Source organism: Oryza sativa, chromosome 1 (assembly GCF_034140825.1).
Source record: "Oryza sativa Japonica Group chromosome 1, ASM3414082v1".
NCBI lineage: Eukaryota > Viridiplantae > Streptophyta > Magnoliopsida > Poales > Poaceae > Oryza > Oryza sativa.
The window spans coordinates 26,945,695-26,961,079 of NC_089035.1; the positions used below are offsets into that span (position 1 = coordinate 26,945,695).

A 15,385-nucleotide genomic window follows, 5' to 3' on the forward strand; every position below is an offset into this window, starting at 1 on the left:
TCAACTTGTACTGGCTGTCTGCAGACCCAGATCGATTAGCCCTCAATCCTTGTGAATTCATGTGACATGCCTCTGTGGACTATGGGTCCATCCTCTAGCGATCTAGCCGCCCGGAGCCTACAGTACCAATGCCACTATTATCTTGCCGGCTGCCGCGCTTCTTGATCGATCGAGTTGCTTTATCTGCAATATATATAACCCAAAGATTGAAGTGCATCCCTAAACATATTGAAGTGAGTCACCAGAAAGATATCCCAGTTGCAAGGACGACATTGACAGGGTCGCCGTAGCAAATTGGACAGGCACGTTGGTTTGGTTGTGACTTTAATCACAACGGTCCAGGGGATGCAAGTAGGACGGAAAGAAACAACAAAAATGTGCTGCCTAGGGATACCGCTGAAAATTACTCCAACCATTTTGCCTAGTGTACCGTACAAGGGTGCTGCTGGCTTCTCCCATCATTACTTAACAACCTTTCCAAGGGGCCTAATTAAACACGCTATGATATACCATAATTACAACATAACTCACCTCATTACCAGGATCTACCACAATTACAACATCACTCACTTCATTACCAGTGCGACGGGTTCAGAGTTTAATTTTGGTATTGGAGGTGCCGCAGTATCACACGTAGAGACTAACGATTTTGCTGTAGCAACACACGCCCCCGGCGTCCCCTCTCCCGTGCCGCCTACTACATCCAGCGCCACAGCCCTGCTCTTTCTTTTCTTTCCTTTCCGAGACGATAAATAGTTTTCCGGCGTCCGCTGCACCGCGCGAAGCGATAGCACATCGCGCTCGCCTGGGCGTTTCCCTCCCCGCCACCCGCTTCCCAACCCCAAAGACGCCGCGCGCTACTGCTTAAACCCCGGAACCACCAACCAGGGGCAGCGCGCACGCCCATGCAGTGCGAGAGGCAGCGCCCCCACGCCGCACGCGCTGCCACGGACATATCCGTGCTGCCGCGCCCCCAATCCTAACAATCCGCTCGGCTCGGCTCGCCTTCACCATGGTGGCCGGCCGCGTCAAGGCGGCCATGGGCTTCCAGCGCAGCCCCAAGGTGTCCAAGTCGCCGGCTCACGTCGGGCGGACGCCGGAGACTCCTGGCCGGGGGTCATCGTCTGGCTCCCCGGCGCCGGGCGGCTCGGCGTCCAAGGCTGTCTCCTTCGCGCGGTCCTTAGGCGTGCACTTCCCGCGCTCGTCGGCTCAGGTGCAGCCGGCGCGCGCCCCGCCGGAGGTCGCCGACCTGCTGCGCGCCATCGAGCAGCTCCAAGAGAGGGAGTCGCGCCTCCGCGTGGAGTTGCTGGAGCAGAAGATCCTGAAGGAGACCGTCGCCATCGTCCCATTCTTGGAGGCTGAGCTCGCCGCGAAGAGCAGCGAGCTGGAGAAATGCAAGGACACCGCCGCGCGACTGGAGTCCGAGAACATGCGGCTGTGCGCGGAGCTCGACGCTGCCGTGCTGGAGGTGACGAGTAGGAAACAGAGGATTGTTCACATGGAGAAGGAAATGGCGGAGCTGAAGAAGCAACAGGAGGCTGCCGCTGCTGACGCTGACGACTGCTCGTCCACGGCTTCGGTCTCACACGAGCAACCCGAGAGCGCCAGTTCCGCAGCCAATCCCGCGAGTCTAGTTCAACGTGGACCGCCCATTCCACCGCCCCCGCCGCCAGTGCCACCGGCGGCATTCAAGTCCAAGTCCTACTCTGCCTCGTCGCGCGTGTCGCTTCCGAGTACTTCGGCGCCCTCGCCATCTTCTTCCACCTCGACTTCACCAACGTACTCCTGCTCGTCGTCAGACACCGTGACCACGCCAAGAAACCGAAAACCAGAGCTCTCGAAGCTACCGCCCATACCTCCGCCACCACCAATGCCAGCACTCAGCGTTTGCGGCCGCGCAGCCGCGCCACCTCCTCCTCCGCCGCCTCCTCCGGCTCGGAGAACGTCGGGGGCAGCTTCGCCGGCTGCGTCGGGACCGCGCGTGACGAGAGTGCCCGAGGTGGTAGAGTTCTACCACTCACTGATGCGGAGGGATTCAAGATCAAGGGACGGGAGCGGCGGAGGCGAAACCGCCAACGGCGGCGGAGTGGCCGCGACGAGGGACATGATCGGCGAAATCGAGAATCGTTCGGCTCACCTCCTCGCGGTGCGTAATTACTCCTCCTGTTCCTCCCAACCGCACATGAAAAAACCGCATTAAGTTATCGCTAGTGAAGAGATCGCACATTCTTGAAGTAAACATTTTACTGTTAGTAAAGCAAGATTAGTGTTCAACGTTGCTTCGTGAGACCGTCACGTTTAAGGTGGTGGTGGTGGTAGTAGTGGTTCATGTTGGTGGGAGGGGTCATTCTGTGCAATCATGGAAAGAGAGTACATGTGTACAAGTGATTAGGTAGCACAGCGACGATAGTTATTGGTGAGCCTGCATACGCCATGCTGCCGTTCTTGCCGGTACACACACCATCGCAAACCAAAAAAAAAAAAAACAAAGAGTGATATTCGATTATTAAAGTACTGGTTATGGCTCCGTTAGCATGGGCGAGGGCAGGCGATCATCTATCTATCTGCAGGACGAGAGTTTGGTGGCGGTGCTGACAGGAACAGCTGCATGCGCGGAGTCCGGAGAGTACGTGTCAGATTGGCACCGTGGGGCCAGGTGCAAACGCAGTGAATGTGGCATTCAAAGCGTGGTACCGGTTTGCCTAGCTAAATCGAGATTAGATTTGCGACTTACCACGGCCTCGAATTAACCCGGTCATTACTGCGACCGTGTAGTTGTCTCTTTCCCAACTGAATTACTCGTTTTAAGGATGATAGTCGCATTGAATTGGATGGAAAATATTCAGTGAACTGTTTTGCGACTGAATTACTACTCGTTTTAAGGATGATAATCGCACTGAATTGAATGACAAAGAGATGAAAAATATTTAGTGAACTGTTTTGCGTTTCACTGCAGATCAAATCGGACGTGGAGAGGCAGGGCGACTTCATCCGGTTCCTGATCAAGGAGGTGGAGGGCGCGGCGTTCGTCGACATCGAGGACGTTGTCACGTTCGTCAAGTGGCTCGACAACGAGCTGTCGCGCCTGGTACGCACTGTGCGCGCGCGTGGAACGATCACGAGAGGACGTCCGCTACGACGGTGAAACTAACCCGTGCCCGTGGCCGCGGCCGTGCGTGCAGGTGGATGAGCGCGCGGTGCTGAAGCACTTCGAGTGGCCGGAGAACAAGGAGGACGCGCTCCGCGAGGCGGCGTTCGGCTACTGCGACCTCAAGAAGCTGGAAGTGGAGGCCTCCTCATTCCGCGACGACGCGCGCCAGCCCTGCTCCACCGCACTGAAGAAGATGCAGGCGCTCTTCGAGAAGTAAGCCGCTGTACTTACCTGTATGCGTGTAGCTCGATTGGTTGCTCCCTAGCTGGCTCGGTTAGCTCACGTGTATGTGGCGGCTGTCGATGCGGCCAAAATGGCATTGCAGGCTGGAGCACGGCGTCTACAACCTCGCCCGCTTCCGGGACGGCGCCACGGGCAGGTACAGCCGGTTCCAGATCCCGTGCGAGTGGATGCAGCCAGACACCGGCATCGTCAGCCAGGTACCTACAACTTGCTAGCCCCGGCACGTTGTCGTGCCACTTAATTTGGCGGTTCACGCCGAGCGACACCTTAATTTTGGCAGCGTAGCTAGACCAACCCCCCTCGCGGGTGTGACCGTGACGAGCGTTCGTTTCGTTGGTTGGTTCTTTCACATGCGTGCACGAGGCGTATGTACGTAGCCGCGCTCGCGGTGGTACAGCGCAAAGGGAAATTCTAGGTGGATTTGGCCACAAGCCACGGCTGGGGCCTGGGAACCCGGGGACCGGGCCGACGGACGGAGGCGTGGCGTTTTGGTCGCCGCCCTCCGTTGGTGATACGGCGTACGGGCGTGGGACGCGGTGGTGTACGTGCACGTGAGCCTGTGCGGGTTGCATCTCGTGAGCTTGCCTTGTTCTCTCCTCGCGCTGCCCTTCTGTACAACAGCTACAGACACAAGAGGCTCATTACGCCTCGACAGCCGCTTCGTCCTGCGCTGCGTATGTGCGTCAACCGGAACAGCGCGAACGATCCGGATTTGTCAGCGATGCGTATACTTAGCTCAGGCTGAGGAACGTTTCGTCATTTCCATGGTCCAGTGCACCGTGTGGATGTTTGTGTGGATTTGCTGCTTGTGTGTTTCGGCAGGATTTGGAGCCTCACGAGAGAAGCTAAGCTAGTACTACTAGTGTAAAATTTCTTGGATACCGTTTGATCTGAGATCTACAGTTTTGTCACTTCGTTAGATTGTAAGTAGCGAGAACATCTGACAAGTGGATAGTTGTTCTGTTCTGCGGCAGCTAGGTTTGTTTAAGGCTTCTGAAAGAAAAAGATAATTGTCACGTTTGGCTTGAATAAGTTAAGCATTTTCTGATCACTACGTACTGAAAGATGGGGCTCCATGGCTGCTCAGGTGTCAGATTTCCCTCATGCATCTGTGACTGTGAGCATGCATTTGCATTTGGTACCTTTGCAGCTTTGCTGATCAATCGGGACAATTCTTCACCTGTGCACATCTTATCGTTGTAGACTTGTAGAAAGAAGACATGATATGAACTATTATGAAGTTTGTAATTGGCCTATCAGTTTGTAAATTGCACATGAAGTCTTTACATTTACAGTTTATTGCATTCGCGAAAAAACATTTACAGTTTACAAATTGGTAGGAAAATTAGAAACATAAACACATGCCCTCATCAATCTGCAATCACTGAGTTGATTGGTCTGTCCTGTCGTTTGGCCGCTTCATATCCTAACTTTTGAGGCTAACAAATGAAAGCAGTCCTCTCTTTCTCTGAATGATGTCCATTTGATTCATGGGCAAGTAATTTGGGCATATCTGTGATTTCTTTTATCGATAAAATGCATGAATAAACGTGTACGTTTGATGATTACTCATGAATGTAACCTTTGGTGTACAGATCAAACTCCAGTCGGTGAAGTTAGCAATGAAGTACTTGAAGCGGGTCTCTTCTGAACTTGAGGCCATAAAGGGTGGTCCTGACGAAGAAGAACTAATGCTTCAAGGAGTGCGATTCGCCTTCAGGGTACACCAGGTATATATTTACTCGCTAAGATGTTAAGATGCGCATGAATAATTTCTGAAAAGAATTCATGCTTACATTTTCTTCCAAGGTGCAACTTTGAAACGAATCACATCCATACTCCTCGTTTGCTGCAGTTTGCAGGCGGGTTCGACGTGGACACCATGCGGGCATTCCAAGAGCTCAAGGAGAAGGCATCTATGTGCCGGATACAACGACAAGAGCAGAACCGTCATCTAAGGAGGCAGCAAAAACTCGTTGCCAGGGCCTGAGCACCATTTTACTATCCCGATGTATCATATCATTTCGTCGTTACCATAGTTCGTTTGCTTTCTTGCTTGTTTCTGTTGAGAAATGTTCTCACTAGATTTATCACACCAGTGAACAATCTATGTTCTCGTTGTCACTGTAGCCGTCTTTCATTTTTGTCCCCTCCATGTTCTCTCTCTAGGGCCCTATTCCTAACCAGTATCTCGTCAGCTTGGCTGGGTTGTGATTAGCTTTACATAATTTTGCAGCGAAATGTATGTGTGTGGTGGTAGATAAATCTGTTGTCTGGAAATTCTGGTACTACCATATGTAAAGGATTACTGCCAACGGTTGAGATCAACGTTGTGCTTGCCTGCTTGGTATATCTTTATTAAGCGTATTGGATTAGAAATAGTACTACACTACTAGTTGTTTCCAATTTTCCATCCACATCCGAACAACCATCTGTTGTCTTTTGAAGGAGTTGTATCCAGTTGATCCTCGCTGTCTACCCTGGCATTATCCCCAACTTCTCCAACAAGAAGGAAAATGTAGTATCCTCTGATGGACTATCCATATATATCAGTTAACCAATTATGGAACCACCAATTGAAATACTCTCCATACAATCAACCAACAAATTATGAGAGAACGGCCAATCGGATTGAGAGATATATCCCCTTCCAATTCTTTCCCTCTATGCAAGGAGCGAGGCGTACAGGATCTGGTTCCATGCGTCCGGCACGCCGGCGAGGCACCAGTGGCTGCAGTCGTTGCCCGGGTGGCCGCCGCTGTACCCCGACGGGTGCCCGTCCCTCCTCAGCTGCGACAGCAGCGTGATGTCGAGCAGGAACACCGGCTTCGACATGCCGGCGATCGCGCTCCTCACCGCGCTCTGCGCCGGCACCGGCCCCGCCGGGTACGCCGACCCCGCCACCGGCTGCGTCTGCTGCGCGCAGCTCCTCGACCCCTCCCCCCAGTCCGCTCCGCTGCAGTTTCCGGACGTGTCACGGTGTCAGCGTCGTGAGGCAAACTGGGCCTAAAACGGGTGGGTTCATATGGGCTTTGGCCTTTTAAAGGCTACTAGTACTTACTTGTAGTGGGTTGGAGAGATGCCCTGGAAGTAGACCCTGGTCTTGGATGTGTCCACGTTCGAATCGACCCATCTGGCCCATGTAGACATCCCCTTGGAGAAGGCCGAGAGCCGGTCCATGTCCTTCATCACCTGGCCTCCATCTTGCACAAAGTCCCATCTGGATACAGAAAAGAATCAGAATAAACGTGACGGATCAGATCAGGCCATGATAATGTGACACGTATAGTTTGTGGTCTTACGGCTGGTCTCTGCCGGTGTGGGTCCACCAGTGCCAGGTGTTGAAGATGAGCATGTCGGCGCCGAGCCACGCGTCGCCGGAGATGGAGTCGAGCTTCAGCACGCGGCCGATGGACTCGTCGACGATGTCCACCAGGTAGGTGCTCCGGTAGTACGCCACCGACACCCCGTAGTCCTGCACGCATGTCACGACACGCGCACGTTAGCTGCCATTCCAGCGCTCGGAACCCACACTTGTTCCGGTCGATCGATCTGTCGATCTCGACACGGGATTTTTCTCAGCGTCGTGCAAATACGGCAACGCCTGTAGATAGCCGCATCGCATCTGGTATATACAGTACGTTACTACTGTAGAACGTAACATGCACAAAGATCCAAATCCGTCGGCGCCCTTACGGTGGACTCGGCCCATCCTTGTCTGCATCGGCGGCTGCTTGTGCATCTCGCTGTCCAGGAGGAATAATGAATGGGCAGGTGCGATGTCAACAACTCAACATGCCACCGCGCGCCGTAGCGATGGCCGGATATACGGGGCCAAACGGCGCGCGGGCACGCATAGAACCGCGCGCTCCGTGGTGGTTTCCTTTCCCTTAGAGCAGGTACAATAGCAGGCTATAAGCCAGCTGCAAACATATTTTAAGAAGATAAATAAGGAGAGAGAAGAGCAGTGGGCTACAGATTTGTACTCAGCTGTAGTACGAACTTCAAGATATATGACAGGTGAGATCAGTTAGCTATTAGATTGGCTATAAATAAATTGGAGCTAGCAGTTGGCTGTACTATTAAACTTGCTCTTATCTTTGAGCGGCTCCAGTACCCGTAGCTTTTGCACATATTGCGCAAAACAGAGTGATGGCAAATTGGGCCCGTGAAACGGCAGACCATATGCTAGTCGCATGGCATTCGCCGCGGGCAATCATTAGCACTTGGTACCCACCAGAGTGGACATGCCATTTGCTGTTGGGTTCATAGTATGTTCTAATCTGTAGTACTCCCTCCGTCCCAAAATACCATGGTTTTCCGCGTCCAACTTTAACCATTTGTCTTATTTAAAAAAATTTAAAAAAATTAAAAACATAAGTCACGAGTAAAGTACTATTCATGTTTTATCATCTTATAACAATAAAAATATTAATTATAAAAAAATTTCAAATAAAACAGACTATCAAAGTTGGACACGGAAACTTATGGCTGCATTTATTTCAGTACGGAGGTAGCAGTTGCTCACAGCCATGAGGCCATTGGCATGAACGAGCAGAGCCTAGTACACTCTGCTGGCTAGTACGAAGTGGTTGAGTTGTGGAGATCAACCGCAGTGCTTGCTAGTAGTCGACGTCTGTTGCAAGGAACCGGCTCCCGAACGATCGGACGGCTTTAAACGAGCTCTCGATCTTCTTGAGAGTTTTAATGCGTTGCCTAATTTGTTGGACCAAACCGTTTTGGTTAACGATATAATAGAATGTACAGTTATATGGTTGGTGGCACTAGCTAGCTTTGTGAAAATAATTGTAATTGTGAGACGAGCCGTGTTATGCACCTATTTATATTAAGCTGCCCAAAAAGGACATCATGAAAGCAGGAGTACTATCCAACCCCGACTGGATAAGATCAGAAGAAGCATGAACCCGTATGAACTTTGCTCTTTATTTACAACTTGGTTTCGGAGTTGAATCTCTCTGTTGATTCTAGGAATAACATGGACAGAAAACCCACAGCAAAAGTGCAAAAGTTAAGTTTTGTACAGTAGTACCTCAAATCGAAACTGACACATCCTAAGCTCGTGTACAAAACATGGGAATTGCAGATATCCTCGAAAATTGGTTTCTTACAGAAAAAGTTCCTCGAAAGTAACAATTGCACATTCCAACCTTAGATGTACTTGTACAATCCGACCATCCGAGCAAGTTGGCCCATTGAGTAATCCACGCTACAGAATACGTGCAGCGACCTTAAGGTGTCAAGGTACTACACGAGATTTCTGCAAACTGGTCACTCCCTAACCATCGATTACTTTGATAGACCGACTAACAAAAATGTGACTAGCGAACACAAATCTAATCTACCAGAGGACTTTCGCTTCTCACGTGCCGATGATTGTCTCGACCCCACTGGAATCTTTTTTCTTTGTCCCCAAAAAAAAAGGGAACAGGTACTGCATTTGGAGAACAGTTTGACTCTTGCCAGTGTATCGAGATCACGGGACGGGGTAAGAAGACCGATTAGAAAAACGTCAAGCTTAAAAAGGGACCGGAAGGAGACGGCGGCGATTCACTGGTCGGATAAGGACGCGCACGACGCTCTGCGCTGTCTCCCATGGCGTCCGGTTCCCACCGCCCCCAACCCCCCACGGGAGCCAACCAGCGAGCAAAACCAACCCACCCACGATACGATTTCCCCCGTTTCTGCCGCCCCGCCATCGCCAACTCGCGGTCGCGCGCGCGCAGGCGCAAGCCATGTGACGCGCAAGCAAGCGCGCGCGCGCGTTGGGACGGGCAGGCAGGCAAGAGCTAGTGGGCGGAAACGGCACTAGCGTTAGCGTACACTATTGCCTCGCCGCGCGAAGACGAAACACGCCGCGCGCTCCGGCGGGCAGCGGCCGGGGGGCACCAAAAGGGTATATAGCACGAGTGCGCGAGACAATCCGACCTCTTTTCTGAAAGCGTGTGGCTGCCCATTATGGGGTCATAATTTAAATAGTAAGCTTGCGGCCGTTCCCTTTCGCCAAAAAGGTTTACTACTGCTACACTTGGAAGATGGAATGTCTGAGCCGTGCCAGGGAGTTAGATCTGCCTCGCCAAAATAAATGAGAAAAGAAAAGGAACTGTACCGAGGTGGTAGTACTTTCGTTTTGTGCTTACGCTATGCAAGGGACGGCAAGAGGACAACTGATAGTAGTAAGAAGTACCATATGTGGGCAAGGCGCATGTACGTACCTGGAACGTGACGGTGGAGAACGGGGTGCCCCTGCTGTAGGTGGTCCTGGAGGACGGCGCGGCCGCGTGCAGCATGCACGCCAGCGACTCCCACTGGTTCAGGCTGATGGAATCCCCCACGAACAGTATCTTCTTCCCCCTCCATTTGCTGAGGAAATCCAGCCCGTTGAACCTGCAGTGCCAATGGTCGATACGCCATTAACGCAAACCGCTGCAGCTAGCTCGGTCGATCGATCAATTGGGCGCTCTCGCGGTCGCGGCTGCGTATGTTACCTCGGGAGCTCGCACGAGCTGGGACGCCACCGGTACTTGAGGTAGAGCTTGTCGGGGCGGCCGTACTTCTGGCAGTCGAACTCCGCCTCCACGAAGGGGCAGCCCGCCGTGTCGTACATCGGCAGCGAGTCGTCGTACACCCAGCTTCCCTGGAACATGTTGCACGACGCCAGACCGCTCCGGGCGGAGCCGCCGCCGCGGCGCCGGCCGGCCCCGTGCTGCCCCGTGGTGTTGCGCTTCGGGCTGCCGAAGTGACGCCGGACGCCGAGCGTCTCGACCACGCTCGCCACGGCGCCGCCCGCGAGCACCGAGCACGCGAGGGCGGTGGAGGCGACGAGGAGGAGGACGAGGCGGCGGAATGACAGCCGCTGTCTTGGCGCCATTGTCTGGCGCTGTGGAGATGAAGGGTGACGAACTGGGGACGGACGAGGGGAGGCAGTGAGCCAGTGACGACCTTTTATAGAGCTCTTCTAGTACAAGTTGATAACTGACCAGAGCTATTATTTAATCTTATAAACTTTATTATTAGTATTACTTTATTATCTGATGAAACAAGGAACTTATTAGTGCACCTTATAATTATACTTCCAAACTTGCTGTGCATGTGGTCTACCGAATTAGAAACCTTCTATTTCAGATTTTTTTTAAAAAAAATAAGGGAGAGAAATGGATGCAAATATGAAGCTGGATAGCCTGGATGCTCTGTTTTATTTCATCTTCGAAAGAAAAGGAAATGCTTTATTTTAGATAAAAACTGTATAATTGGAAAGTATAAAAATGACTTGAAATAGCGAAATAGTTGGTATTGATGCTCTTATTTATAGTTAATTATTTTTTTTCAATGGTAGGATATGTACCTACCGGGAGCAAGACGTCTACGTTAATTTTTTCAATTTGAAGATATGCCATCCTAAATTCTCGAAAGTGCTCATAGAGGTAGATGTTCAAATTGTGCATTAAGGATAAGTGTATACGTATTGTGAGCGTCTATATTTATAATGTGTTTCTAAACATAAATGACTTGAAATAAGTAACAGACAGTTATTACATTTCTCAAATAGCAAAAACTTTAAATACATATTTTTTTTCATATATAAGAATCAGTCTAAAACTCTTAAGATTGAAAGCACAAGACATTATTGACTTAATATTTTAAACAATTAGGTTTTAATCAAATTCATAATTAAAAACACACGATTTCTAGATTCTCGGTGGGATTTGATAATAAAATTATGACAATACGATGTACTAGTTTAAAACGATGGTACAAGATCATATTTGCAATTGTGCATTTTTATTTGAATTTCAAAATATAGCAGACAAGGTTACTTAACTAGTTACTTATTACAAAGCTCATAATAGCGAGTGATTAAAATTATATTGTATTCTTTTTAAAAATTATTATTATCTTTTTTAGGAACAATTATTATTATCTTCAGTGGAGTAATAAGAAGCTAATATGAAATGGATTGTTTAAATAAACAAAGAACACCACGAAAAGGAAGTTCATCTTTTTTAAGGGGCAGTTTTATGCCTTTTATCCGATCAGCTTTTTTGTGAGATATCCTCGTTAGATTCCACTACCATACGGGACCTGGAATGAGCAGAAAAGCCTTTTGTGACCCGGCTTTGATGCAACTATGGATTGACGACCCCGTTTCAGCGGGAAGAGACACATCAAGGACATGTGTCGCTAATATAAGGACATGTGTCGCTGACATGTGGACCTGTAAGGGTAGGCTCCTTCCCTTTTCATGACTCAACCTTGTCAAACCATTTTTTTAATTAGTTAAAGAAAAAGTTCATATGCCCCTATACTCCGGATAAAAGTTTATCTATCATCCTAAACCTTAAAACACCATATCCAAACTCTTAAACTAATTTAGATGATGCTTTTGTATTGTTTAAGCTTAAACTAGTGGTTTTGAATAACTAATATATCATATTTACATTTCTTTAATCATTGGTTCTCAATTCATACCTCATAATGATATCAGTACTTGTTTTAAGTGAGAGAGAGAACAAGAGTGTAAAAAAGAAATATTTAAGAGGATATTATAATGTATATGTCAAAGGTGGTGTTTGAATCTCCTGAAGATGAAGATGAAGATTAAGTTTTTTATGCAAAACGAGGTGGTATTAACGTATGATTGATTGAGTTTTAATTATTACAAACTTGAAAAATAGATTAATATGATAATTTAGAGCAACTTTTATATATAAAGTTTTCGCACAAAACACACTGTTTAGCAGTTTGAAAAGCGTGCCATGAAAATCTTAATCTTCATCCAACTTTTATAAGGTGCCGCATTGCAAACCCATCTTAGGCTATGTTCAGCAGCCTGTGTTACCAACACTTCTACCTTACCTTGTGTTTCGCGCGCACGCTTTTCAAACTGCTAAACGGTAATTTTTAAAAAAAGTTTTTATATGAAAGTTGTTTAAAAATCGTATTTATTATTTTTTAAAAAATAGTTAATACTTAATTGATCACGTGCTAATGGACTATTTTATTTTTCGTGTACGGGGGATTTGTTCCCATGTACTCCTAACTAAGTCAGCCATACAGGCTATATAAATAGTGAGGCTGATCCAATCAGCCCTAATGCACGGTGATTTTCTGCAGATGCAACAGGACGCTCGGCTTGCTGGCTCAAAGCCAGTATTGTAAAGTTAGGTGGTTGGATATCTGATTTCAAACGGAGGCATTGTTTTGCTTATTTGTGAAATAAGCGAAACGGTATATTTGCAAATGAAAAATAATTTATGAATAAAATTTTCATATACATGTTCTTAGCGATCTAAAAGCATCGGCTGAAAATTAAACTTCGATGAAAAAACCTCAAAATCAGCTCCAAATTTAAGGTTAAAAATTCATGTTTTGGCTGATAAGTATAAGCATAAGTGAAAAGATGAGGCACAAAGATTAAAGTGCCAAGTAGACTTCTAATAAATTTTTTTGGGAGCGGGATAATATGATTTTTATAAGAAATACAATTAACTAAATGCTGATTTGATTTATATGCAAATCAAATTAATCAAGAATTTACTCTACTTAAAAATATGCGAGGTTTGATTTTCTTTTTTTTACAATTTTATATGTGTTACTTTAACCACAGTTTAATATAAATAATAAGTTTACAAAATTTAATGAGTTTAAGAGATCATAAAGTTCTTTTTAAGGCAAATCGATACATGCCATTTTTTTAAGACTAAGTATTTTAAAAATTACTGATAGTTATTTTTTAAAAAATAAGTGTTTTGATTAGATCCCATTTACAAAATCAAATATTATAATGTGGGAGGGAGTAAGGACGTATATATTTAGTAAGGTTTCAACTTTTAATTTTAACTTTATGACTTAGGTTTAGAGTGGAGTTATAAAACAATTTGAACCCTGTACCTGCTCATGTTCCACCTCCTTCATTTTGTCAGAACATTTCAATTTGCTCCACTTCATTTTTAAATGAAAGTGAATCTGTTTGGTTGGACTTTAGCACTAGAAGAGATATAACGGACTAAAGTTGTGGGTTTGCCCTGTGTATAGCTTAAAGATAGAGCTAGTTCCCTTTTTTTTTTTTGATAATGGGAGTTTTTATTAAACTCAGATCAATTATATTAAGATAATTATATTATGATGATACAACTGCGCTAAAAGGTAGCGCCCAGCTAGTAGATGATTTTTAAGAAATTCTTGTGCAAGGTAAGGTGCGGTAACCTGTGACATCGAAACCAAACAATCGCTTGGGCTAAGAGGATGGCACCCAGACATCACGGATGGTCGGCTGGGTCTGCCATAATCAATACGGTCCACGAAGATACTCGTTACACGGGTGTGTACCAAATCTTTAGCTAGTTAATGTGCATCTTTTAATCGTCAGATAATTCTACACATGCATTTGTTCCTGAAAGTTTAATGCGTGCACGGTGCATCTTTCTTTGCCCTTTCCATGAATCAGATGCGCCTCTTTCATATGCACGCCACTGCAGGGAAAAGCACTGCATATGACAATGACTTCCCCAAGGTTAGTACAGTGTGTGATAGGCTGATGCTCCAAACTTATTTCGGTCTTTCCAAGTCCTCTTCCGGAGGACCGAAAAAGGAGCAAACTTTTAGTTTCGTGGATCAGGTAAGCATTGAAGCAGAGCATGTGACATGAGGACTGAGATAGCCTCTGCAACTGCATGCAGCATAACATTCTATTTCTGTTCTGAAATCTGAAAGATGTCGATTGCAGGGCACAGATACTCCACGTGTTGGAGGTTCAATTTATGGCGTCAGGCCGTCGCAAAACTTTGGATCTTTATTTAGGGGGTACAAAGAAGGACAGGGCAGGATCCTAACTCGAAAGATGGACAACTCGAACGCCCCATTCCGAGCCGGCCGTCGTAGCGCCGGTGCTGCATGCCTGCATGTTCTGCATAATTCGAAAGGCTACGAGTTATCGACGACGCCAAACATTCTGCCACACAAAAAAATCCACTTACATTCTGATGACATATTCTAGAGGAATGTAAGCAAGCCATAAGCCATTTGATGTCTGCTCCGTTAACTAGCTAGTAGAAGAAATGGTCAGAACTTGATCAGGAAGTACATGAAAACTCTGAAGTCTTGATAACGGAAGTGTTCCTAACCAGTAGCATGCAATGCTTTTTTGGGTCAGTTCCGGCGAAAAATGCACATTTGGGTCAGAGAGATTCCATCAGTCCATGAGAGTCTTCATCTTACATCAGGCACTGGATATAGGTATATCAGAACTCAAACCTAGAACGGATTAGAGAGTGATGGATTGAGGCGGTCACAGTCGTTATGCTATGCATGCACATGGCTGCATTAAGTCGTTGAAACAGAGAGACTAACTAACGCCAACACCAGATTAATGCATTACATTCTGTCCTCGGTGGCTCTATCATGACAAGTTAATTAGCACCGTCTTGGCATATTTGTGGTCTTCTAGAGTAGGCTAACTACTGTCACGCCCCGAACCAGCCCCGACCGGAACTAGCCCGTGACGCTCCAAATTAACCTGTTAATCGATACCAGTCCCAGAAAACAGTGCTGGTACCACAGGGAGACAGAATACCACAGCAACAGAGGTCTCTTTATTATAGAGTAGAGGTACAGTCATGTTGGGCTGCGGACAGATTCCGAGCTCACAACTGCATTACATAAGGGAAACGGAAGCCAGGACTTGGACCAACAACACAGGCGCGACTTGGGAACTAGGCCGAAACCCTAAAACTCATCGTAGCCGGCTTGCTCCTGGAAGAACTCCTCATCAACAGGGTCCGCTTCATCTTCTTCAGCAACTGGGGGGTTATTTATATAGAGCAAAGGTGAGTACGAGAGTACTCAGCAAGCCATGGGAATTAAGTGTTTAATGCAGGCTTCAAGGAAAGGCTGTTGTTTTTGCAATTGATTTTATTTGAACTCTTTTTTAAAAACAACTAAGTGAGTGCTTCTCAAACGACACGGATGAGACAG

At 47.4% G+C, this 15,385-nt stretch overlaps 2 protein-coding genes across 2 annotated transcripts; one reads left to right on the top strand and one right to left on the bottom strand.

The window, feature by feature from the left end:
• The first annotated feature begins 611 nt into the window (after positions 1-611).
• LOC4325372 (protein INCREASED PETAL GROWTH ANISOTROPY 1) lies at positions 612-5,746 on the top strand. Its single transcript, XM_015771210.3, has 6 exons — positions 612-2,146; positions 2,957-3,088; positions 3,183-3,364; positions 3,477-3,591; positions 4,990-5,124; positions 5,250-5,746. The coding sequence occupies exons 1-6, from the start codon at positions 1,013-1,015 to the stop codon at positions 5,382-5,384; spliced, it is 1,833 nt and encodes a 610-aa protein (XP_015626696.1). The 5' UTR covers positions 612-1,012; the 3' UTR covers positions 5,385-5,746.
• A 165-nt stretch (positions 5,747-5,911) lies between these two features.
• On the bottom strand, positions 5,912-10,327 carry LOC4325373 (protein trichome birefringence-like 38). The gene is made up of 5 exons (XM_015771218.3): positions 9,901-10,327; positions 9,628-9,799; positions 6,697-6,869; positions 6,456-6,614; positions 5,912-6,350 (listed from the first exon to the last, which is right to left on the bottom strand). Exons 1-5 carry the CDS (start codon positions 10,281-10,283, stop codon positions 6,059-6,061), a joined length of 1,179 nt encoding a protein of 392 aa, XP_015626704.1. The 5' UTR covers positions 10,284-10,327; the 3' UTR covers positions 5,912-6,058.
• Positions 10,328-15,385: the final 5,058 nt, after the last annotated feature.

Coding starts and splice junctions, on each gene's coding strand:
- LOC4325373 (XM_015771218.3), bottom strand. CDS start 10,283: ATGGCGCCAAGACAGCGGCTGTCATTCCGCCGCCTCGTCCTCCTCCTC. Junction 6,870..9,627: donor TCTCCACCGTCACGTTCCAG/GTACGTACATGC, acceptor ACATGCGTGCAG/GACTACGGGGTGTCGGTGGC. Junction 6,351..6,455: donor ATCTCTCCAACCCACTACAA/GTAAGTACTAGT, acceptor CGGAAACTGCAG/CGGAGCGGACTGGGGGGAGG.
- LOC4325372 (XM_015771210.3), top strand. CDS start 1,013: ATGGTGGCCGGCCGCGTCAAGGCGGCCATGGGCTTCCAGCGCAGCCCC. Junction 3,365..3,476: donor ATGCAGGCGCTCTTCGAGAA/GTAAGCCGCTGT, acceptor ATGGCATTGCAG/GCTGGAGCACGGCGTCTACA. Junction 3,592..4,989: donor ACACCGGCATCGTCAGCCAG/GTACCTACAACT, acceptor TTTGGTGTACAG/ATCAAACTCCAGTCGGTGAA.